Below are 26,186 nucleotides of genomic sequence, written 5' to 3' on the forward strand. Positions count from 1 at the left end.
CTGCACATTAGAATCACCTGGAAATCTTTTTAAAATCCTGATTTCTGGGCCTCATCCTCCGGAAATTCTGTTTCTTTTTTATGGGGTGGGGCCACAACATTAGTAACAAAGAAACAGAATTTCCGGAGGATGAGGCCCAGAAATCAGGATTTTAAAGAGATTCCCAGGTGATTCTAATGTGCGGTCAAGGTTGAGAAACACTGCCTTAAGATAATCAAGTTTACTCCTTTAAGAAATCTGATATAGGAAAATCCAGATTTATGATGGTGGTGTTAGCTAACGCTATGGTGGTAATCATTTTGCAATATATAAATGTTTCAAATCAACATGTTGTACACCTTAAACATGCATAATGTCTTATGTCAATTATATCTCAATAAAACAGGGATGGGGGAAAAAAGAAAATCCAAACTTAGAAAACTGATAAATTAAGAAGGGTTGTTTTACTGGTGGGGCTATTGTTTAAAATATAGAAAACATAATTTACCAAAATAGGATTTCTACACAACTTTAAGTAACAAGTCAGTTATATATAATGTAAAATAATTCTTTAGCTATTGAACTTGCTCTCTATTGATACGATGAATATCAGATAATTAGTGCTCTGTCAGAGGCCTGAGGCCTTACTTTGCAATCCACAGACTAAAGGCATGTTAAATACCGAGCATGAGCTAGGTGCTAAGTTTATAACAGTGAGCAAAATAGGCATGGTCCCTGACCTAAGGAGCTGACTGTTAAGATTTGTTATTAGACATCTATAATAATAAAAGCATAATATGCTAATTAGACCAGACAGCCGAACGACCTTCCAGACAAAGCCGGGGCTGCGAGGGCCAAGTCAAGCCACCGAGGCAAGCTGCTGCAGCTGCGAGGACCAAGCCCCTTGCACGAATTTTGTGCATTGGGCCTCTAGTTAAAAAATAACATATAAAAGTTAACTTCTCTGCAGGGCCCTGACTACTTAATTTAGAACTACAATCCAGTATTGCCCATTTCCGGCTTTATTTTTCTCTGTAGGATTCATCATTATCAAATATACTAGAGGCCCAATGCACAAAATTCATGCAAGGGGCTCAGCCCTCACAGCTGCGGCAGCTTACCTCGCAGCCCCACCCACTGGTTGTTCTGGAAGGTTGTTCTGCTGTCCGGTCTAATTAGCATATTAGCTCTTTATTATATAGGACTAGAGGCCCAGTGCATGGATTCATGCACCAGTGGGGTCCCTCGGCCTGGCTTGCACCCTCTCGCAATCCGGGACCCCTCGGGGGATGTCGGATAGCCGGTGCAGGCCCAATCCCCACAGGCCCAATCCAGACAGGAGGGAGCCTAATCCTGTGTGTTGAACATCTGTCCCCTGGTGGTCAGTGTGCGTCATAGCGACCAGTTGACCGGTCGACCAATTGTTTGATCGCTTAGGCTTTTATCTATATAGATTATCCTATATAATAGAGAGGTAATACGCAAATTGACCATCACACCCTCGCACAAGATGGCCCGCCCCCATATGGGCACAAGATGGCCAGCAGGGGAGGTCAGTTGTGTGCGATCAGGCCAGCAGGGGAGGGCAGTTAGGGGTTACCAGGCCAGCAGGGGAGGGCAGTTCGGGGTGACCGGGCCAGTAGGGAAGGGCAGTAAGGGGCAACCAGGCCAGCAGGTGAGGGCAGTTGGGGGTGGCCAGGCTGGCAGGGGAAGGCAGTTGAGGGGGACCAGGCCTGCAGGGGAGAGCAGTTTGGGACAACCAGGCCTGCAGGGGAGGGCAGTGGGGGGCAACCGGGCCAGCAGGGGAGGGCAGTTGGGGCAATCAGGCTGGCAGGGGAGCAATTAGGCTGGCAGGGGAGTGTTTAAGGGGTGATCAGGCTGGCAGGCAGAAGCGGTTAGGGGTAATCAGGCAGGCAGGCAGGCGAGTGGTTGGGAGCCAGCAGTCCCAGATTGTGAGAGGGATGTCTGACTGCTGGTTTAAGGGGTCCCAGATTAGAACAGGTGCAGGCTGGGCTGAGGGACACCCCCCCCCACACACACACACACACACACACACACACACACCCAGTGCACAAATTTCATGCACCGGGCCTCTAGTATAATAATACTATGTAATATTATTGTCTATCTCCCCAAGTATAATGTACCTCCTTGAGAGCAGAGCTTGTCTGTTTTGTTTACTGTTTTATTTCCAGTGTTTAGCATAGAGCCTGACACACAGCACACACTCCATAAATATTTGTTGAATAAAGGAATGAAAACAAATAATAAATACAAAAAGCTCTCACCTGAATGAAGACAAAGAGTAGGCTAAAGGACCCCTGTGGGAAGGCAGAAATGTGAAGGATGAGAAGAGGGAAGCTTTTGAAGTGTTTCATGTAGAGCAGCGGTTCTCAACCTGTGGGTTGCAACCCCTTTGGCAGTCAAACGACCCTTTCACAGGGGTTGCCTAAGACCATCCTGCATATCAGATATTTACATTACGATTCATAACAGTAGCAACATTACAGTTACAAAGTAGCAACGAAAATAATTATATGGTTGGGTCACAACATGAGGAACTGTATTTAAAGGGCCAGAAGGTTGAGAACCACTGATGTAGAGGAAAAGAGTATTTAACATCTCACAAGGGATAGATCTTGGTAGGTTTGGGAACTGGAAGAGGCGAGCCTGGCTGCCATGCAGTGAGGAGGTAGTGGTGCAGCCTGAAGTGAGGTTGGGGAAAGGGGAGAGCAGGTCACACAGGCAGAGGGACGGGATTTCTTTTTATCTGGGAGAAACAGATATCCCTGAAATTATTGTGAAGGACAAGGTTTTGAAACTTGGCTTGCACATGATTTTAAAGGATCAAGTTGGTTGTTTAAATTAAGACACACTTCAGTATTTTTATGCCAGGTAAAACTTTGGGACACAGAGTTTATACTGTTCTTCTGAGGTTTTAAACCTCAGAAATGCACGACTGAAACTCAGTGTGGAAGCATGTGTGAGAACACACAGCTTGATTTCAGTGCTGCAAATGGACTATCCAGATGTGATTAAAATGGTCAAAATCTGTATCTGTTAAAAGCATTGAGTGCTTTCTAAAATGATTTATCCAGCCTGTGATAATATGGATTTCTTTAGGTGTATCATACTTGAGATGTTACAGAAAATCACATTACAGGGAACGAGTAATGGTCCATTTAAAAAATGATTCAGTAAAATAGCTGAGGTTCATTTCAGAAAATGTTGTTGTTATTGTAAACTAATCATCTTAGCCTTTGCTTCTCATGCAGAAATAATGCAAAGTTGCCCAGAAAGTGTGCAAAACAAATGAACCATTTTGGTGGACCTTCTGAACATAATTTTACTGAAAGATTTGAATGGCTTATGCTCTGCTTCCTATAGATAGCTAATGGCTATGTCTACATCACTGTTCTCTATACTCCAGCCAGTGTTTTCATTTCTTTCCTAATTATCTCGGAGTTCTACAAAGGGCTTGCAAGCATATTCACCTACCAGCTTTCACCCTTTGTCACATTCTTCAGCATAGCTAGGAGGAAAGATTGCATATGGCCTTATTCAGTTGATGATGAAATGGTGACAGAGTTCCATGAATTCTACCATGAGCGGTCATACTATGGAGGAATAGGATCATTCATTATTAGAGCTAGAAAGAAACTTGGTCCAACCACTTGGTTGTACAACTAAGAAAACTGAGATAAAGAAGTCATGTAATTACTATGTGACAAACTGCGACAAGAATAGGGTCTCCTGACGCCCTGTTCCACTCCACTTTGGGTCTTCCAAGAATCTGGTTGTGCTTAAGCTAACGGAATGGCTTGATAAGTGCAAAAGCCTTTGCTAATGATACAGAAAGTATAAGGTATAGCAAGCAAGCGGGCGCAGATATATTTATGTGCCTCTCTGCCATGTCTTTTGCTCTTCCTACTCTTACATCATGCTGTGGCCCATATTTACCTGGCTCAAGACTGGCCAGCATGGCAGAGAGAGCCCTGGGTTTGGAGCTTCCTGCATCACTCACCAGCTCTTATTTAACCTCTTGGACACTCTGTGCCTTTTTCTTCATCTTAAAAATAGGGATGACAGATTGTTATACAGATTAAGTCATGGATTAAGTGACACATGGTAGATGCTTTTTTTTTTTTTTTCAGGAAGGAAGCTCTGGGGCAGTAAAAATAATTTTAAAGTCATTGATCCTCTGGCTACTCTTGCTCCAGACTTAAGAAAAAAAGTTTCTTCTGTCAAAGCACTTAAATATTCACTCCTTTAAACTCTTACTACAATATTTCTAAAAATTCATTGCTACAGTTGAAGAACAATGAAGGGGCCAGTGTAAGGGAATAGAATGAGCGATGGAGAAAAGAAATAGTAAATGAGTCTGATGTGGGCAGGAGCCAGATTACCGTAGACCTTGTCGCTACATGCAAAGTTTGTTTGATACGGATTCTGAGTGCAATGGGAAATTATTGGGAATTTAGATCAGAAGAGTGACCTGCTACTATTTACATTTTAGAAGGAGTGGCTCTGGCTTGTGAAGAAGAGATTGTTGAGAGAGGAAAGTAGAAGCAAGGCGACCAACTAAAAGATTATCCGCAGTAGTCCAGGCAGAAAGGATGGTGGCCTGGCTAGGGTGGGAGCAGTGAAGGAAGCACCGTTCCGTACACAGTTTCACAAGCTGTTTAAATTTTATTTCTTAATTAAACACTGTACCTTTTAATGCAGGGGTGGGGAACATCCAGCCTGCGGGCCATATAAGGCCTGCCAAATCATTTGGCCTGGCTCTGTTAAAGCATTAGGGGTGAGTTAATTAAATGTTTGACCAAATATAGCAGGCTACTTTTTATTTTTATTTTATTTTATTTTTTTTTCCAGTTTCTAAAACTTTTATTTTTTTAATATTTTTTTTATTCTTTTAAAAAAAATATTATAATAAGTATTACAAAGGGTATTACATATGTGTCCTTCCCCCACCTCCGCCCTTGACAATCCCCTGCCCTCCCTTACCCCCCAGTGTCTTATGTCCATTAGTTATGCTTATATGCATGCATACAAGTCCTTTGGTTGATCTCTTACTCCCCTCCCTCCTGTCCCCCAACCCTCCCTGGCCTTCCCACTGCAGTTTGACAATCAGTTTGAGGCAGCTCTGCCTCTGTATCTATTATTGTTCAAAAGTTTGTAATGGTCTTTATTATCCATGAATGAGTGAGATCATGTGGTATTTTTCCTTCATTGACTGGCTTGTTTCACTTAGCATAATGCTCTCCAGTTCCATCCATGCTGTTGCAAATGGTAAGAGTTCCTTCTTTTTTACAGCAAGCAGACTACTTTTTAAGTTGATAATTTTGTATGGCCCATGAATGAGGTTATAAATATCTAAATGGCCCTTGGCAAAAGAATGGCCCTACCCCTGCTTTAATGTATCCATGGTACTTTTATATTTTCAGATCTAGCCTTTTCATTTTCTTTCACTCACTCATAAACCTGTTCATAAACAAGTAAGGGCCTGCCAGTGCTGAGACCTAGAAAGGCTGTCTCCTGTCAGCCCAAACTTAGTTTCTTAACCCCAAACTCTGACCCTTCTTTCAGGGAGCCTTTGGAAGCATACATTTACTTTGGCCCCGTGTACTACCAGAAGCTGAAACACATGGTGCTGGACAAGATGCATGCCCGTGCCCGGGGACCACGGGCTGTCCTTACCAGGTAAGAGGAGAGCACTCACAGAAGGGATTGACAGTGCAGGCGAGTCTCCCTTGCATTTCCAAGTACAGCAATAAGCAGACTCAGCAAAGTTTATGTTTCCCTGAGATTTCAAACTTTGGGGTATTAGGCATCCACAAAAATTATATATGTCTGATTTACATTAAAAATGGCAGCCAATTGCCTAGCCCCGTGGTTGGCAAACTGCGGCTTGCAAGCCACATGCGGCTCTTTGGCCCCTTGAGTGTGGCTCTTCCTAAGCTTTAGGAGTACCTTAATTAAGTTAATAACAATGTACCTACCTATATAGTTTAAGTTTAAAAAATATGGCTCTCAAAAGAAATTTCAATCGTACGGTTGATATTTGGCTCTGTTGACTAATGAGTTTGCCGACCACTGGCCTAGCCGGTTTGGATCAGTGGATAGAGCGTCGGCCGGCGGACTGAAGGGTCCCAGGTTCGATTCCGGTCAAGGGCATGTACTTGGGTTGCGGGCACATCCCCAGTAGGAGGTGTGCAGGAGGCAGCTGATCGATGTTTCTCTCCCATCTATGTTTCTAACTCTCTATTCCTCTCCCTTCCTCTCTGTAAAAAATCAATAAAATATATTTAAAAAATGGCAGCCAATTAAAAATCATTTTACAGACACAAGAGCAAACCCTCTGTAGGTCTTCACAGTGTTCTTCTATCTAATTGTTTACTGTGTACCAGTTTACAAGTATGGTCCTGTTCAAAAAAGTTCCTTCATAAGAATGTAGGTACACTTACACACACACATGCATATCAGTACACCTCACACTCCTGTGTGTGCACAGAAAACATGCACGCATTATTTGGTAGCCTAAGCCACAGCTGTCATTTTTCTTAAACTTCTGTGATTGGAGCATAAGACACCTGTACTTGCATGCTTATTTGCATAAGCTCCAGGGTCCATGTATGCCCCTTCACCAGTGTATCCTCAATTCAAGCCCAATATCGGATTTAACGAATGGGTATAATTGTTGGGAAAGGGAATTTGCAAATACCAAGTTTATGTGTTCTCACTACTACATTTTCCAGTTGGAGCAGTAAAGGCTAAGGCAGTGGTCCTTAACCAGGGCAATGTTGCCTCCCTGGGGACATTGGAAAACATTTTGGGGATGCCACGACTGGGGGGCAAGGAAGGAGCTACTGGCTTCTAGAGGTCAGGAATGCTGTTAAACATCCTGCAATGCACAGCACAGCCTTTACCTCGGAGAATTACTACCCAGCTCAGTATGGGACTACTGCCAAGGATGAGGAACTCTGAGCCAGGGGAGGGAACACAGGCCCTGGGGTCAGAATGACATAGATGTGAACTCATCACCACCTTGTATTACTATCATGAGCCTTGGACAGATCTCTTACGTCTCTCGGCTTCATTTTCCTGTATATGAAGTAGAGACAATAAAATCCACTACACAGCATGCTGGTGAATGTCAGGTGTTTGAATATAGACTGTGTACAGTGTCGATCCATGGGAGATGCTCAATAAATATCCAGGTTCCTGTCCACTGTCATGGAGCATTGCTTAGATGTTCCAGTGTAGTGGAGGGAGCAGAGGATGAAGCAGCTAATATTTGGGTCTTTGTTCTGTTTTGTTTTCCAAACCACAGGAGAGGTATAGATGACTCATGTAAAACTGAGCAAATGCACATGCCTATTGAAATGATAGGCATTTGTGTGCTTAGATTACAGAAGAGGGAAGAGAAGTTGAGATTCTCAAGCCAGTATTGACTTCAGCACTGAGACCCTACTTGAGTTAGGTGTATCTTTCCCCTGCATACTGTTCCCTCCGGAACTTGTATTTCACTTACAACATCCAAAAACTATTTCAGAGTAATATAAATGTCAAAGCAGTTATTTCCTATGTTTTACTTGGTTGTATAAAAAAAGTTATTACTTTATTATTACTTTTGTGTATTCCATATGAAGACAGCCTGGAGTGCATTTGTCTATAGTCAGTTATCTCAGTTGGTTAAAATTCAAGTTGTGGGTTCTGCCCATATGTGATCTGACCACCTTCACTTGTCCAGTGGCCACAGGTGGAAGGATCCTTCCCCTGTCCCTGGGAGGTTCTGTCAGATAAAAGCATATATATGTTGTGCTCAGCTATGAAGTTTCCACTACAGTGTGTTCATTGAGATCTACTTATAAATTTTTCATATGTAGATTTTCTTTCAACAAATAATATACAACTTAAATTGATTTCCCATTGTAACTATCAACAACACAAGTTAACATTTCAGCATGTGCTGGCAATCGTGTGTTTACCTCCTTAACTCTTTGGAAAACTGGCAGCAACAATAGCAAAGATTAAAAGATGCTGTGTAATAAAGCAAACAAGAGCTTTATAGTCCACCCCTGCTCAGACTACCTCCAAGGAGTGTCACTCCAACATCAGCTGGCCAGGGTGCTCGTGACTCTCTCTCTCTGTCTCTCTCATTGATCATTTGTGTCACCAGTACCTAGGTGGGATTGCCTAAGTTGTTTCAGAATCTCTAAATTTTACCTGCATCTCTGGATCCTGGATTCTTAATCTTTTAAAGTATTCTCAAGCCCAGCAGATACATAAACTACAGGGAGTCCATGCAGGGGCTAGTAGCCGCCCAGTTCAAGTGCTCCCTCTAAAAAGGAATGGAGCATTTTTACACACGAAGGAAGAACTTGTATGGGACACACAACTGGGGGCGGGGGAGGTAGGTCTCTAGGGAACCTCCCATCTGGCTCCAGGTGACTCCTGATCTATTCCAAATTTTATAAAAATCCATTTGCTTCTTTCCAGGTTTAATTTATTTAATAGTAAATAAATTAAACATGGAGGCCTGGGGCTAACTGCTAGAGGACCCGGGTTTCTTCCACACTCTGTTCTGCTCACTTTTTCTGTTTTTAAATAACAAAGAACTAAGACATCTCTGAAAATACTCAAAAGACATCCCTCACTAATAATAATGATAGTGATTGTAATAGTAATCGTAATGCTAGCATTGGTACTTTATATGCTGTATGTTTATTATTATATCATTATTTAAATAATTACTTATTATTTCTATTTAAAAATAAAAATAGCAACCAACCACTAGGATCACATCTCTGCTCATTTAAGGCTCTTTGGAACAGGTAGTCTTATGTACGTTTTACAAATGCGGCTGAGAGGCTGAGCAGCATGCTCAAGGTCACTGCCTAATAAGTGATTTGAATCCAGGTGAGCCCTGCTCCAAAGCTCTGTGCCCTTAGCCAGCATGTGATGCGGCCTCTTTGTGTAATATAATAACACATTTGTTTAACTTGTTTCAAAGGCAGCCCACTGAAGGTCGATCTCGTGATGGTGGTTTGCGTCTTGGAGAAATGGAACGTGACTGTTTAATTGGTTATGGAGCCAGTATGCTTTTACTAGAGCGACTAATGATTTCAAGTGATGCCTTTGAGGTTGATGTCTGTGGGCAGTGTGGACTTCTGGGGTATTCCGGCTGGTAAGTGGATACCATATGTCTTTCATATTACACCCCCTGCCTCTTAAAGCACAGCTCAGAATTGACTAGATCATACCTACATATTCTCCAACCTTCCGGTCCATGCTTTTCTGGAATTTCGGATTCTATGTGTACATGTTCACTTTGTCTACCTAATGTCCTGCTCCTTACACAGCCGGAGTTTAAACTCCCAAGGACTAAGGACTTGATCATCTTGTTACTATAATCTCGAGTACCTTTTATAACACTTCACCTGTAAAAATCCTAGCAGAGTCATTGGTAGGTGTTATAATTATAGCATATTGTTAATAGAAACATTTTAGAGAAGATTGTGTTGAATGCCCTCATTTAACTTCAAACCTAAAGAGCCAGGTGTGTTGCCCCAGATCTTATAGCAAATTAGTGACAGACCAGGACCAGAACCTGGTACTCTGATTCCTTGTCTGTACTCTGTCTGCACAGCAAGCTGCTTTCCACTTGGACTGTGAATCCCATGATGGCAGAGACCATATTGCTAACTGGCACTAGGATTGTCAGTAGGTAAACTGTGATTCAGTCTGTTAGTTCGATGCAGTCAGTACACAAAGTCCAGTTTAAAAGGTGATGCTGCATACCTTTTGTTTGTGTTGTTAGAGCATCTTTTCTCCTTGTAATGGTTCCACTGCACCATCAAAGAACCACTACTCTGCTTAGAGCGTTGGTCATGATCCAGAACCCTGAATACCGCTATAGACAGGAGGGCCTGCGTTCCCCAGTCTCTACTCACTTTTCTATCAGAGAGCAGGTCTAACGACATCTGAGGCAGGTGCTGCAGGGATGGGAAGTAGCTTCATCTTCCTCATCACCTCTCACCTCCCTTCCAGAGCCCCTTTCCCTAGGGATGGGCAGTCCCCGGAAGGGTAGTTAGGCACAGATGAGCATTCATTGTCAGAGCTTGAGGGTTAGTTACATGGGCCACGTTTTCCTTATGAGTCCACCGACTTCTTGCCATCTTAAGCTGCCAGTTCTTGGTTGAATAAAGCAAATTAAGAGTCAGAATGATCGGGGGAATAAAGGGGACATCTGTATTACTCTCAACAATGAAGGGGAAAAAAGGATAATGAGTGGCCTTCTTAGAACACAGTGTATACCTTGTTAGTTAGATTTTAGCCAAAATCAATTATTTTATAATTTTGATGTAGAAGAGTCAATGAAACCTATCTGTGAAGAAATCATCTCATTTTAAAATCTGACACAAGAGGTGGCCATTTGCCTTTCATAAGGTTGCAGAGATGGGGTGACAATATTCTGAGCGTAAACTTAGCTCTTTCTTGTATCAGTGACATGGGTCTTTTGAAACACATATTGAGTTTGTGTTTTATTGTCCTGTGTAACAACAACAAGATGTAATGTAATAGGAAGATCCTGAAACTTAGTTCCACTATGCTTAAATCTTCAAATTTGGCACAAGGATTTTTAAGTAATTTATTTTGAAAAGATGGTGCAGAAGAGTCATTTTATTACCAATAGGGATCATGAAACTTCAAAAAAGAGTTTCTTTTCTTCTCCATTCTCCCTGTATTCTCTCATGTGCCCCACCCCACCCCTCCCCCCCCCCCCCAAAAAAAAGAGGAAGAGTGAGGAAAAGGAAAGGAAAGAGGGAGGGGGGAGGGAGGGGGAAAAAGAAAGAGGGAGGAAGGCTAAGAGGAAAAGTAAAAGAAGAAAAGAAAGAGGGAATGAGGGAAAGAGGAAAAAGAGGAAAGAAGGGGGAAAAAGAAAAAAGGAGGGAGGGAGGGAATGGAAGAAAGACGAAGGAAGAAAGGAAGGAAAAGACGATCATATTTACTCATGCACTTTGAAAACCTTGCTCTCTTATGCTGAATACTCGGGGAAACTAAGGTAAGCAGTAATTGGTCTCAGCATTATTCTGTTAATTTCATATCTTCTTTCCTGCTTTGCTTCTGTCACATTTAAAGATTATCTGATAGCAGTGCCTGATTTTGAAGCTCATGTGTTCAATGTGTATTGTATTTGAAATCCTTTCAAAGAGCACTAAATCAGGTTACCCGGTTTAAGGGTCTTGACTGTAATTAAACAGACCTGGTGTACTGTATGTCTGATTTTGAATGGCCTGCTTTATCCCTTGTTGCCAACAGGAAAGCATCCTCGTCCAGTCTGGAAGGCTGGCAGGCTCCTTGTGCTGCTCTCAGGCAAAGGCGCATAATGATGCTGTCCTTTTCCCATGTTACCTGACGTGTGTGCTGGGCTGTGTGGGAGGGAGCACGGGCGTTTGTTGGGGAAGTTGCTCTTTAATGAACAGCACAATGGAGGCTGAGTAATTAGAGCAGTTCAGAACCTTGAGACTGGCCTTTTGTCGCTGATTTGCACATTAGTAAGGCATTGCTATGGGGATATTTACAGCAAGACTGTTCTACAGAAGACACGAGGGGTATAAGTCACAAAAGAGAGGTCCAGAAGGAAAACTGCAGAGAAAAGAAAATCCCTGTTAAGATAATTAGCTCATGGAGGATATTTCACTGGACAATCATTTCTCATGTGAATCCACAGTCTTCTCCTTTTGCTGGCTTTGCCCTGAAAAATCAGTTTATTTTATTATTGTTTGGGTCAAGTTTCTTTCTTTGGGAGTTGTTGAGACCAGGGTAAGGTAATTTATATATTTCTACTTATATAGGTATGTATTTTTATTTGTGTATGCATGTATGTGTATATACGCATTAGAACATTTTATAGTGGAGAAATAATTCATAGAAGAGAAGGTTAGTGGGCTTTGTGGATCATGAATCAGCACACATAGAAGTTTTTTGTTGTTGTTTTTGTTGTTGTTTTTTAAATATATTTTATTGATTTTTTTACAGAGAAGAAGGAAGAGGGATAGAGAGTTAGAAACATGGATCAGCTGCCTCCTGCACACTCCCTACTGGGGTTGTGCCCGAAACCAAGGTACATGCTCTTGACCGGAATCGAACCTGGGACCCTTGAGTCCGCAGGCTGACGCTCTATCCACTGAGCCAAACCGGTCAGGGCAAGAAGTTTTAAGTAGATTAGCCTGGATTGAATTCACAGGATGATGACAGGAGAATCTGCAAGAAGTTGTTCCAGCTAAATCCATTTCTCCAATTCAGTTAAGGCATAAACATGATACTTGGATAAATTAGACCAACCCAGGCACATTAAAAACATAATTCATAAACTGTCATGCATTAAAAAGATCTTTAGGTAATCTTTTAGGAAAAGTAATTCTCATGTTTATATTATTACTGTAGATAGAGTCAAATACTCCGCACTTTAAGCTCCCACAGCCCCCTGGGAGGGGCCCAAGCGTGGATCCCATTCTCTTCTCCTCAGGAGCTCCTATCTGCGGAGTCACTCACCAGCACGTTCAAATTCTCAGCCCTGGTGATTTCCTTTTCTGAAATAATACAAGCTTTATTTTGCTGATTACAAAAATGATCCCTGCTCTTTATAAGATATTCAAAGTTACAAAAAAATATTAGTCAGAATTCCCGCCACTCAGAGATGACCCCTGTTAATGTTTTAGTGACTTTGGGGGACATCTCTGTTTGCCAGTAGTTCTGAACCATTTTTGTTTCTAAATCATGAATTTTTTTTGATGTTTTTAATAGCAGGGAAATACAAATAGATACCCAAAAAATCTTGGTACGTGTGATTTTGGGAACTTCATACATTTACTGAAACTCATTTGAGGACCCGCTTGGGACCATGCTGTCTAGCAGACTGCTTTTTTCACCTCACAGTGTGTCCTGGACACCTTTACATTTCAGTAAAGAGGTGTCTGCAGCATTGCATTCAGTGTCTGCACAGGTCCTCCTGCATACGTGTCGTGGACTCACAGAACTATCTGAGCAGTCTCCTGCTTCATGCTGCTGTAAATAGTGTGACCGTGAACATTCTCGTGCACATCTTTGCCACTTTTGTGATCACATCAGTAATATGCGTGTTTACATTTTTTACCCATGTGCCTTACCACCCTCCAGAATGGCCTATATTGTTCCCTGAGGGATCTCCCTCCCGTTCCCAGTTAGTACTGCATCTTCCAAGCCTTGGTGCTATTCCTCTTGCACTCATGTTCTCCTCTGTTACCTGGGAGGACCTAGTTTTCTACCTATTAAGTCTCAGGATTTGTCCTGGGTACCTACTGTCCCAGGTGCCCCAGATCCTTGAGGTATAGGGTGAGGCTCTGTTTTGGTCTGAAACCTGACAGAATAGTTCTCCCCAGGGACCCTTTCTTCAGTTGTAGCCATTGATTAAGACCTAATCAATGGCTTTAAGTTCCCTGGCTGAAGGAAAAGATAATCCTACTAGCATAGCAGGCATATTAATTAGGAATGTGGGCTGTTGTAAGGATTAAATGGGAATATGTGCATATACACAGGGCCAGTAAGTAAAGTAGCTCCAATGCTAATAGAAATAACCAACTTTGAAGAGCCTTGCATACCACCTTTCTATATGAAAGTCCCATCTTTCCCAGCATACTTCAAGTCTCTCGGTGACAAAAGTCAAATGGTAAATGTTGAGCTCTTGCCTAGAATAGTACATTGCAGTAGATGCTTATCAATACATGGAGACTGAATCTATTTAAAATGCTTTCAACAAGGAAAAGTCTAAATCTGAGTAACTTTCAGATGGTTCACATTTCGGGGGCTTATTCAAAACAACTATATTGGCAGCTGTTTTGCATTTTAAGGAGAAAGGTCTAAGAAGTATGGTGCTAACTGATTAAAAGTACGTGGTTTTAAAACCAGGGGAGTGATCGTTGTTTTGTTTTGGTTTTTGCTTCTTTGGGGGCTTCTTTTTACTTTGGGGACACACATGTACATTTTGGATAGTGTGGCTGAACACCGAGGAATAGAAAACCAACTCGATGGAATTGCGGTAGAATTTGTTAGAGAGGATTCTCACTTCCTGCGTGCAGGCCTTTGTTCTGAGTCATTGTCCCTCTAATACATGCTGACTTGGGTTTCAGGTGCCATTACTGCAAATCGTCCTGTCACGTGTCTTCCCTTCGTATTCCGTATGCCTGCAAGCTGCTCTTCCAGGAACTGCAGTCTATGAACATTATCCCCAGGTTAAAACTGGCCAAATACAATGAGTGAGGATGGGAAGGTGACTATTTAAAGAGAACAAACCATATTTTGCAACGCAGTGCAAAATAGAAGGGACTGAGGACTATGTCTGCTCCTGTGAATAATTCCTTTGAATGTTCTCTCGGAAAAAAAGCAAAAATCGATGGAAAGGCTTTTTTAACACTAGAAGACTGACTGAACACCCTTGATCGGTGAGCCTCGGGCCGTGGAAGAGATGCCAGCAATGTGGACTATAATGCCGTAACTCGTTCATGTACTGAATTTGATTTGCAAATGGACATGACCTAAAAGATAAATAAACTTTTATTTCTGTTCTGGTATCTTGAAATTTACTTGTTAGAAAAACCATCCTTCTTAAAAAGAATGTTTGGGGTTAAATAAAACTCAAAGGTTTGTATGAAACTTGAGGGATATAAAGAATCTGTTTGAGCCCGGCCAGTGTGGCTCAGTGGATTGAGCATTGTCTCATGCACCAAGAGGTTGCTGGTTCAGTTCCCAGTCAGGGCACATGTCTGGGTTGTGGGCTCAATCCCCAGTGGAGGGCATGCAGGAGCCAGCCAATTGATGCTTCTCTATCAATGTTTCTTCTCTCTCCCTTTCTCTCTAAAAAGGTCAATAAAAACTTTTTTAAAAAAGAATCTGTTTGAATTGGTTGTGATCTGAGCAATATGTGAAGGAAAGAACTGTGGGAAGCCAAGGGTGTCATTGATAGAGCAGTGGCTTTCTTATCTGCTACTGTGAGAGGATAAATTTTTCCTGCCTTTATACACCCAAACTTCTTAACTTTAAGCTTGATGAAATATAATAAACATATTCCTACCATCGGAAGCAAGTTTGCCAAGGATGTCACTTTGTCTTATGGACTTAATTGCTACTATTTTGAACCTCCATGATCGTACCACGTGCAGTGTTGAATATTTGAAAATAAGTCCATGGATGCGTTAAAATTTTTCTGTTCCTTTCATTCCTGCCAAGATGTTAGCTGTCCATATTCTTTTTAATTTGACAGCCTTCTCCATTTCTAATTTGTTCTTAATTGCTCTGCCCTGAAACCAGATAAATACTTGTACTAAGGGTTGTTTAGAAAATAAGTCAGAAAAGCCCTAAGTAGCTGTCTAAGGCTGCATTCCTAGCACGTCACAATGAACATGTTTCATAGAATATTAATAGGTTTTTATATACTGACAGGAAACACATGCCAGTGTGAAATAGGGTTGAGAAAATGGTTATAACCAAGTTAAACATACCAAGGACTTTTTCAAAGCCTTTACCAAGCTACTATGGTCCAGGACTCTCCAAAAGAGGGATGTTCCGGGAATCAGGCTAGTCATCGACTTGAGAACCAAACCTCGACATCAGTTGGTGTAAAAGTCCTAGAGACTTCACGGTGAAAGGAGAATGAAGGAGACACTGCGGGTAGTAGGCCTTCCTTAGCCATCACCACGGGTCTCCAGCCACTTCAAGAAACATGAGGTGTAATAAAGACTGAGAGGTTTGAATGCATCAAGGTCTTCGTTTATACCCATCGCCCTTTCCTTTCACCTGGCTTTGTCATTCTCAGAATTGAGAGTGCCTAACGATGACTGTTCTGGATGGAGTGTACAAACATGTTCTGTACTTCGTGGGCCATTTAATGAGTTTTCTTGGGTGACTTTGACCATTTCCTATCACGTGACAACTCCACTTATCAACTTCATGGAAGACGTAATTGCCTCGTAATGTGTGGCTCACCATTTCAGTGACCATTCGATGGGTCAGTTTGGGAAGAGCTACCAGTGTGCCAGGTTCATTAGGACCTGCCATGTGTGAGGCACTGCACTAAGGACAGAAAGAGAGCAGCAAGGGCCTGTGTCTGAAGGAGCCAGATTCAGCTGAGGCCCAGACGTCAGCGAGTCAGAGCACCATCGGTGATCAGTGCCAAGGACGAATCTCGGCCATGCTGAGGGGGCTCCAGGCATAATGATGAACTGCTCTGGAGATCTGGGAACGATTCTTCACAGGCATGATCATTCCCTTCATACAGCTGAAGAAAGTGAGGCACTAAGTGGCTGACGCCCCAGCACCATACCCACCACTAATGGAAACAGTGTGGGCCTGGAAACCAGGCTCTCTGAGTCGGCTGTGTTGGGGCTTCATCTGTGATTTGCTTTTCAGTTACCGGATGTGACCATTTTTTAAATTGATTTTAGAGATAGAGGGAAGGAAAGAGAGAGAGAAACATTAATTTGTTGTGGTTGATTCTTGTATGTACCCTGACAGGGGATCGAACCCATAACCTTGGCATATCAGGACTACACTCAACCAACTGAGCTACCTGGCCAAAGCCCAGATGTGACAGTTGTGGTTTTTTTTATTCAAGTGTCACTGAGTGGTTGTTTTTCTTAAACTTTTCCCCCTAAAAAAACTATTCTAGGCAATTCTGATCATTTTGCAGAGAGTCACCTAACTAGCCTTCTAGGAAATTCTCAGTTTCTAAGCTAACAAAGATTAAAGAAAGTGTGGGTTCCAAATTGAGACATCCTTAGAAGAAAAATTTGTGTTGGGTTGCTATTTCAAAAACTAGCAGCCACTGCATTGGAATAGCATTTGATTTGTTATTTGTACATGCCTTGTTTTAAAAAACTACCAGTTGGATTTGCATTTCCAGTAATGATAGAGTAGACTTTTACAGACCACCCTCGAGCACTTTGTTCTCAGGGTCTTGCCAGGTCAGAGGTGGCCCAGGGATGAGAGGCTACAAAACCGCTAAGAGGGTGCAGCCCTGACCTGAGCCTTGGCAGAGCCAAAGAGCTGGGGAGACAAACCTGTGGCCTCAGAGTTACCAAGACACCAGGACCAGGAAGGCCACAGTCCCAAATAGGAAGCAAGCTCATCGAGGTGAGGCCAGCTTCCCCACTTTTTCTCCCCTTCGGTGAGTCTGCCCTGGCTGTCATAACAGAATACCTCAGACTGGGTGGCTTAAACGACAGAAATTTATTTCCCCATAGTTCTGGATGCTTGAAGTCCAAGATCAAGGTGCTGACAGGTTTGGTTTCTGGTGAGAACTCTGTTCCTTCCTGGCTGCAGACGGCCACCTTCTCACTGTGTCCTCAAGTAGCCTTCCCTCCATGAGTGCTAGGAGAGAGAAAGAGCGCTGTGTCTCTTGCTCTCCTTAAAAGCACACCAGTCCTATCGGATTAGGACCCTTGTGACCTCATCTAATATCAGTTACCTCCTTCAAGGCCCTGTCTCCAAATACGAACACATTGGGAGTTGGGGCTTCAGCATACGAATTTTGGAGGGACACAACTCAGTTCATAGTAACCCTCAGGTCATATAGCAACACAGGCTGAACTGCTAACAGTATTTATAAAAGCTGAATGTACCCAGCAATTCATTCCTCCGTGTATGTATGCCCAGCAGAAATGTATGGAAATGTTATCATTAGGCATGTACAAAAATGTTTCTAGTAGAGTTGTTTTAATAGCCCCAACTTAAAAATAACCCCTGCAGCCCAACAGGTGTGGCTCAGGTTGAAGGTCCACCTATGATCCAGACGGTCATGTTTCGATTCCTGGTCAGGGCAACATGCAGGAGAGAGCTGATCAATGATTCTCTCTCATCATTGACATTTCTCTCTCTCTCTCTCCCTTCCTCTCTAAAATCAATAAAAATATATTTTAAAAAATAACTCCTGCATATTAACAATAGAACAGATAAATTGTGCCATGTTCACACAATGGAATACTATACAGCAGTGAAAAATTGCCTACAATAATCTCAATCCTCTCACAACTATAATAGTGGGTTGAGAAAGTTAAACAGGAGAATGCATACTGTATTGGTTCCATTGAAGTTCAACAACAGGCATGATCTAAGGCAGGTGTCCTCAAACTACGGCCCGCGGGCCACATGCGGCCCGCCGAAAACATTTATCCGGCCCAACGGGTTTTTTTGCCGCCGCTGCCTGTCCTGCTTAGCAGCCGACTCATCCCAGGCCCGCAGTGCGCATGTGTGGAATGTCTGAGGGACAGTGAACTGGCCCCCTGTTTAAAAAGTTTAAGGACCTCTGATCTAAGGCGTTACGGTCACAGTTCCCTGGGCAGAGTGGCTGGCTAATGCCTGTGTGGTGGAGGAAGGGGGCTTCTCGAGCGTGGCTGATCCTTTCCTGACCTGAGTGCTCGTTCCATGGGTGTGTTTATTTTGTGAAAGCTCATTGAGCTATATGCCCTCAGGACTTTTCACTTTTCTGAAGGTATGTTATACTTTAGTAAATTTTAAAAAAGAATACAGACCCTAAATTTAATAGCTTTGTCACCCCAAATAGTTTTCCCATCTTCAAAATGAGAAGAATAATAGTACCGACACCTAGGGCCATTTTAAAGACTCAGTGAGATGATACACCGAAAGGGCTCTGTGCCTGGTACGTAACAGGTGTTCACAAATGTTTATTATTGTTTCCACTGATAATATCTACTTCTTACCATCCTTATCCTGAGCAGCTTCATCGGGAAAGGGTTAGGAGAGGCAATGCCGAGTTTCCTTTAGAAGAGGGAGTTGGGGAACCAGGACCAAGTGCAGAAACCGTAGGGTTTTGCAGCAGTTATTTGTGAAAGCCGCCCTGTTTCACCGTGGTGGGGAGGAAGGACGGTGGTGGGGTTTGAGAACCCACTTCCTTGGAACATCCATTTACCGCTGACATCAAAGTGAGGCCTGTTGTCGGCACCGGAGTCCCAGAATAGTTTCATGAAGCCCACAGAACCAGTCCTCAAAACACTTCCATGTGCTGAGATTCAAGTAAAGGATTTTGTGTTTTTTGTGTGTGTTTTTTAAAAAAGGGGGGGGCGTGGAGGCCTTGATTGGCTGCTGCATGATGGGATAGTTTTCAGCTGCTTCAGAGCATTTTGGGCCAACACCTCCGTCTGCAGTAATGAGTCACACGAGAATGAGCACATTAGGGCCAGCGGCTGGGCCCGTCGGCTTCCCGGCCGGCTGAGTAATAGAGAAGCCAGTTTCTGGGAGACCTGCAAATAATTCCTTTGCGAAACGGATGGTCAGAAAAGTGACTGTAAAAGGTAGCACCTCTTTACCATCCATATTTACTCCATATGTGTCTTGAAAACAGTTTGTTTCATTTGCTGACCAAAAGTTGGATTTTTTTACTACATCAGCCCACAGGGCCAAGGTTGTGAGGAATTAAAGTCAAGCTTGAAAGAGGCAGTTTTAAACGGGAACAAAAAAATAAGCGTGTGCCGTCTGTTCCCGCAGCCAAGCTGCCATTTGGGTTTCAGACACAGGCTCCGGAAGCAATTAGGAGATTTGCTTCAGCAAATCAAATTTATTGTGATCAGGATGCCATGGCAGGATATTTCAGAACAGCCTGAAACTTGCATTTTCACTCAGAAGTCTGAAATCTCAGCCCGCGGTCAAAGGAGTTAAAGCGTTTTTCAAGTGCAGGTAATAGCTCGTTCCATGCATAATAAATTTTAAGTCTGGTTAACTCCCAATCATCCACGTTAACGCAGGCAAGGAGCGGTGTGAATAAATTAAAGCAGATGATGGATTCAGACCCCTTTGTATTGGATACTGGGGTGAAGTTCACACTCACATTTTTAACAGAACTGGAAGGTTTAATGAATTGGCTCTACTTTAGTGGCTTCTATGAACACTGTATTTGAAAAAACTGGAGTAATATTGCCCTTTAAGGTTAAGTAATGATGACAGATCTTTGGAGGGAGCAGGGATGCCTGACAACTGGGGTGCTTCTAGGCCAGGAGTTCTCAGAGTGGGGTTCCTGGACCAGTGTCATCAGTATCACCAGGGAACGTGTTAAAAATGTGGGTGGGACCCAGCAGTCTGTCTTAGCAAGCCCTCCAGGGGGTTCCCACGCAACCTCAAACTTGAGATCCACTGCTTCGGCTGCGTGAAGAGTTCTGGATCCCCCCCTCTCTTAGAGCCAGTGTTTAGATTCTTAAAGGTTCCAGGGGACCCACCCCTTGGGAACTAGCTCCCCACTCTTCTCTCATTCTTGCTGCCGTGACTTTCCTTAATCAGCAGGTTGAATGGGCCTGTTCCACCCACTGAGCCTTAGCCCCACTTTCCTGTCTCCCCCACTCCTACCCCTGCAGGTGAGGAGGCTGAGTGGAGGAAATGGGCATTAAAGGCCAGATTTATACAGAATCAAGATTGTCTCCAGACATGGCCAAATGTCCCCAGGAGGGCAAAATCAGCCCCAGTTGAGAACTACTGAATTAGACAATGCATATGAAAAGTAGATTAAATTACAAAGCAAGTGAGAACAGTTTCAAATTGCAGTTATTTGGATTTGTCCTCAGTAAACTGACAGCCCTTGTGCTTCTGGACAATCTAGTGATTATCCAGAATTATTAAGTATAACTGTTACTCTATTATGCCAACAAATGTAAACATGAACCACAGAGCCCTTATTTTTTCTTCAGTGTACAAATTATAAACAGCATTAGATAAAACAGATGTCTATTGTGCTGGTCATTAAGTTAAATAAGTTTTATTCTTATTGTAAATGTGCTTTTATATATCTAACTAGAGACCCGGCACATGAAATTCATGCACAGGTACGGTCCCTCAGCCTGGCCTGTGATCAGGGCCATCTTCCCCGGCAGTCGGCCCTGACCCCTCCCCCACCCCCACCCTGACAACCACCCCTGGTTCCCTGTTTGCCATCAGGCAATCAGAGCCTGCCGGCTGGGGGGAGGGACCAAGAGGTAGGCTGTTTCTGCCCACTTGCTGGCCCTGCCCCCGCTGCAGGTTGCCCTCTGTGTGTGGGTGACTGGCGGGGTGGGGCCTTGGCCTGGTGTCACCTGTGTCCCCACCACCCACCCCGGTTCCCCATTCGCCATTGGGCAATGGGAACCTGCCGACTGGGGGGAGGGACTGAGAGGTGGTCAGTGTGCCTCATAGTAACTGGTCAAGCTGTCGTTCTGGTCCCTCCACTGTTAGGATCAATTTGCATATTACCCTTTTATTATATAGGATGGTACTATCACAGATAGTAAAAGATAAGGTTAGTTATAATCTCCATTTTCATTCACATTTGCCCACAGCCTGATTCATTTTATATCTAGTCAGTTTTTGTTTTTTGTCAAGGACACATACTGATTTTCATCATTTACCCAATAATATGTCAGCTTTCCATCTGCCTGGCTGCCTCATGCCAGGGACTGTTCAGCTCCCAGTCTACCCCAATGCAGAAACTCTGCCTTCCCTTTGAATGGTCCTGCACAAGTACATGGGGTCATATGTCCTGGGAGAGCTCTATCCTAGCCAGCTCCAGACTGCCTGCACTTTAAGATGACAGGAACAGGGCTGGGTCCCCAAGCAAAATCTCAGCAGCCTCAACTGTCTTTCTGAGTGACTGGAAATTGTCCTTCCTCATTAGTCTTGGTCTTGCATGTCCCAAGTAGGCCTACAATCTGTCAGGAGCTGAAATACATAAACTTCGGTCCAGAGACTGAAACGGGGCTGTTAATGATTCATCACCTGCTCTGCCAGCAGGGACTTATTCTAATTACCTTACTCAGTGTCAGATGTTACAAAAATCTAGGAGTGAATAATTGTAGAGATCGAGGCAGTTACGGTTCTGATAGTACAGATGTTGTAAGGACCTTTTAAATAAAGTCAGGGATGGAAATACACATACATATGCTCCCATTCTGTGTCTGGATCCCCTTGGCAGCCCCCTAATCAGTCATAGCAGCCTCGCCTGCTAACCCTGAATTTGGCCTCAGACCCTTGAACACCAAGCTCAGAGCCACAACCCTTCAGCTGAGAGGCAGGAGCTGCTGTGGTTGAGAGCAAGGCTGCCTGCCTTCACATCCCAGCTCCACCGCCAACCAGCTATGGGACCTTGGGCACGTTGTTTGCCTCAGTGTCCTCATCCTTAAAAAGGAGGTAATAACAATACCTACTCACGGGGCTAATTGAATCGATTCATGTGACCCACGTCGGTGCTCAATAAATATCAGCTATCACTGTGGTTAATTGGAGGTGGCTTCCATATGGAACCTATTTGCCATCCTGGTAGCATACAGCCGTTTCTCTCTCTCTTAATTAATTAAGTCTATTTCATCTGTGTGACTTCTTACCTGTGTGGGTGGCCTGTTGTGCCGATAATGCTAGGCTTTGATCCTTGTTGGAGTAGTAAGTTTAAATGTGCCCCTCACTTTTATTCAAACACTCCTCAACGCATGCCCTTGGGTACAGTGGCAACTGGGTCAGAAGGTGCGTTGCAAGTGAAGCCATTTCCACTCTTAGAAAACAAACAGCTTAAAGTACTTACCTAAGAGTGGGTTAGGAGTGCAGTCCTCATGTGGGAAAGAAATTCAAGACATGCATACGGCATTATGGGCCTTCCCATCGAGGATCCCCACTCCATCGAGTTACCAGATTGTACATAGATATTCATATTCAGCTGTGTGCACTGAACTCAGCATTAATGTCCCCCACGTAAGAATCTGATGACCTGCCCACGAAAAGAATTTGTGTATGAAGGAATCTTTGGCTGATGTGCAAAGGAAAAAGTCTCCCCTGGAAAAATGCAGGCCTTACACATTTAGCAGACCCTTGTGTCCACAGAAACAGTCATCGGCAATTAGGCAACTTCGGAAAGATCAGAGGCAGGAGCCCGCACATGAAACAGAGGCGGCACATGAGGATCGCCGCCTTCTATCTCTGAGTTATGGGCGGCCGAGGCTGCTTCCCCCTGGGCCCAATCTGCTCTGAGCTTTTCCTGCTGCGGACAGAGGCCCCCGGGACGTTTATGCACCCCAGTTTTCATGCAGCTTACTGATCCCTTTTTCACATGAATGAAAAACGCCTTTGATTTTGAATTCTCACGTCTGGTTTGTGTAACACTTAACTGATGTGCCAGAATCATTCTGTACCTTAAAGGGGGTCTCGCACTGGGTTATTAAAATCAGTCCTTATGTGAAGAGTCACTTTGCTCACTTAAAGGATAACGGCCCTGCCTTTCTTAATGACGCTCATCTCGTTAAACCTGGATCAGGGAAAAGAGGGGCCAGCAGAGCAACCGTTGGAACCCGGCCAGAACCCATCGATGAGTTAGTTGGTCCAGCCACACCAGCGGCTTCAAACAAATAGCATCTGCTGGTCAGCCGAACTGGAGCCCTCTGAGCCTTTCAGCCCTGAACCCTGCTTCAGAGCATTAGTTCCTGTTAGAATCCTGATAGATACCTTGAACCGGTGGGTCCGCTTCATTTGATCAAATGATGAGATGGACTGTTTTATTCCTGTGAAAGTCGCCATCGCCGGAGAGGTCCACACCGTGAATCCATTCACCCGCATTTGGTTTCTTCCAGGAGGAAGGGCATTCTACTGCGTCCTGGGAATGCCATCATGACTTAGATGCTCAGAATTGGGAGGGAAGACAGAGAAGCTGCCACACAAGGAGGGGAGGCTACCATTCACGTGTGTAACTTTCACGAATTTAATACATGCTCAGCATTGGAAAAGAGAAGGAAGAGTAGTGTTTAAACAAAGCAGACAACTGCTTTCACCTCCCCATGGTCAAGTCGAGGTGAAGTGAAATGTAATCTGCTGCCTCCTCATGCTTTTCACAGCGTGAGAGTCTCTAGAGTTAAAAAGGTTGTGGATGGGTTCCGTTTTTGTGTGCATTACAGACCCTACGTTGAAGACACTGTCCCATTAGGTGCTCAACCAGACATAGCCAGCTGTTCCAGTGCTTAGTGGTTAAAGTTGCCTTCAGGGGTAATTCTGACTTTACGGGGTTTCCCCTTTAAATGCTGACTAGAAGCTAATGTCCCAATGAGACTGGGTTCCTCTATCACAGCACGAGGGGGGCCAGCCTGTGACATCAGTGGGAGCTTCTGAGCAGTCAGGGCAAGTTTCTCAGAGGAGGCGACAGCCACAGCTGACGTTTGAGGAACGAATGGACATGAATCAATGCAAGGATAGCCTGGGGTGGCATTGAAGGTCAGGAGGAGAGAGAGGAGGACGATGATGAACTAACCTGTCTTCTCAGGCCCCTCAGGAAATGCACAAGGATCAGGAGGAAGGGGTGAAGGCAGCGAGGGGCAATGGGAGCAGACGCAGCGAGGGGTCTCCTTGATTCTTTTCCTTCACTTACCATTTTCAAAATAATGAGTTAGTTCCCTAGCATCCTTCAACAATGAGCTTTGGTGAGGTATCATTATGGACTCATGGATTAACTATATTTCATGTGTCCCAATCCATATCAGTTTTATCATTCTGAGGCTCAAAGTGTCTCGTCTTTGGCCAGGAGAGGCTGTTCAAGTTTGCTCCTGAGTCCTTTGGATACACCCCAGCAGTCCTTGAAACTTGCTTGCTTTCAGGTCTGCAATGATGTCCCAGTCTCCTATTGTACATGTGCTGTCCCAGGACAGGACTCAACCATTTCTCCTAAGAGGCCAGTTTCTTTTTTATGGGAAACGTTTCAAGACCACAATCCAGGCGTTAGGAATGCTCATTACTACTGAGTGGGTAGTTGTTTCTAGGTTTTCTGGATGATTAAAGCCAAGATAGAAGATGGAAGGAAGGAAATGAAGGAAGAAGGGAGGGAGGAGGAGTAGAAGGAAGGAAAGAAGAAAGGAGGGAAGGAAGGAATCATGAGTCCATACTAATTATTCCAATTCCAATTCAGGGCTACACGGTTTTCTTAATTGCAAGAATCTTACATCTATTTTCATACCAAAGTTCCAAGTTCTCAACACCAACATAATTACTATCCCAGAATATAAGCACAACAGTCTCAGAACAACACTACCCACATTACCACAAACAACACAATTACTGAAGAATGTTTTTGTGGCTTTAGGGGTCTTTCTGTTTATTCAGAATATCTCAGTAGGGATATATAGTCAAATTACTGGCAGGGCAGTAATTTAGAATTGTTCTCTGTGTGATTTCCACTGACGATATACAAAGTTAGGTTAATTTATTTCACTTAATTTTTTTTTTTAGGAATTTGTTTCTTATTTAATTTTCTTTTATATTAAGTCTAGCTTCTAATCCTGTCTTCTCCATTCTATTCGCTTCCTTCTGGAGTTGGCCATTTACCTTTTTTATGTTTATATTGTTATTGTTTTGTAAATATATGCACATATCCTCTTCTCAGTGATTGACTATTGACCTATAAACCAGGAGGTCACGGTTCAATTCCCAGTCAGGGCACATGCAGGAGGCAGCAGATCAATGATTCGCTCTCATCATTGATGTTTCTATCTTTCTCCCTCTCCCTTCCTCGCTGAAATCAATAAAATGTATTTTTAAAAGAACAACAAAAAATTGACGCATCTACATATTCTTTACCTTGTGTGTTGTTGTTTTTTTCACCCAATGTTACATTCATGAGAGCCCTGCAGTGTAGTATGAAAAGGAAATAGATCTCTCTATCAATGGGGTCAGATAGGACATACTCTGGAGCCTGCCTTTTATCACTTAACACCCAGGTGCTCCTTTCTGTCTTCTCCTAATGTTTAGGAAATGCAATCCAATTCACACCCTTTGTGGCAGGGCTTCCGTGACAACACTGCTCAGGTTTTGGTTCCATCCATCAGTTAAAAACTACATACATGTAGTCCACCAGTTTGAGGTCAACTAATATGTAGAGTTTGAACACATTTTGTAAACAATAAAACATTTTAAATTACTCCCACTTGTTTAAATCTGTGACAGGAATGATATTCGCCATTTTCCACCTAGTATTCACATGCAGCTTAATGACGAATGACTGGAGAACCTTAGGTAGGGTTCCCATCAGTCTTCTCTTGTTTTTTCCTCAATTATTAATTTTTGCTCATTAGAAATTCCTAATTCACGCATTTTTGGTGGTTCTAATAGACAGTTGTGAATGCTCATTGTGGAAAGTGTTTCTGTGGCTGCCTCAGAACACCTCA

The 26,186-nt window shown here is 43.4% G+C and overlaps 1 protein-coding gene across 1 annotated transcript in view; it reads left to right on the forward strand.

The window, feature by feature from the left end:
* Window positions 1-14,592, forward strand: part of POLR3B (RNA polymerase III subunit B) — a 103,394-nt gene extending 88,802 nt beyond the window's left edge. Inside the window, exons 26-28 of the mRNA XM_070410969.1 lie at window positions 5,569-5,682; window positions 8,996-9,169; window positions 14,154-14,592. Coding sequence (XP_070267070.1) covers window positions 5,569-5,682; window positions 8,996-9,169; window positions 14,154-14,283 — 418 coding nt within the window. The 3' untranslated portion in view covers window positions 14,284-14,592. The remainder of the gene's footprint in view (window positions 1-5,568; window positions 5,683-8,995; window positions 9,170-14,153) is intronic.
* Window positions 14,593-26,186: the final 11,594 nt, after the last annotated feature.

This window comes from Myotis yumanensis, unplaced genomic scaffold (genome assembly GCF_028538775.1).
Source record: "Myotis yumanensis isolate MYYU_CA2020_CCGP unplaced genomic scaffold, mMyoYum1.0.hap1 SCAF_3, whole genome shotgun sequence".
NCBI classification, from domain to species: Eukaryota; Metazoa; Chordata; class Mammalia; order Chiroptera; family Vespertilionidae; genus Myotis; species Myotis yumanensis.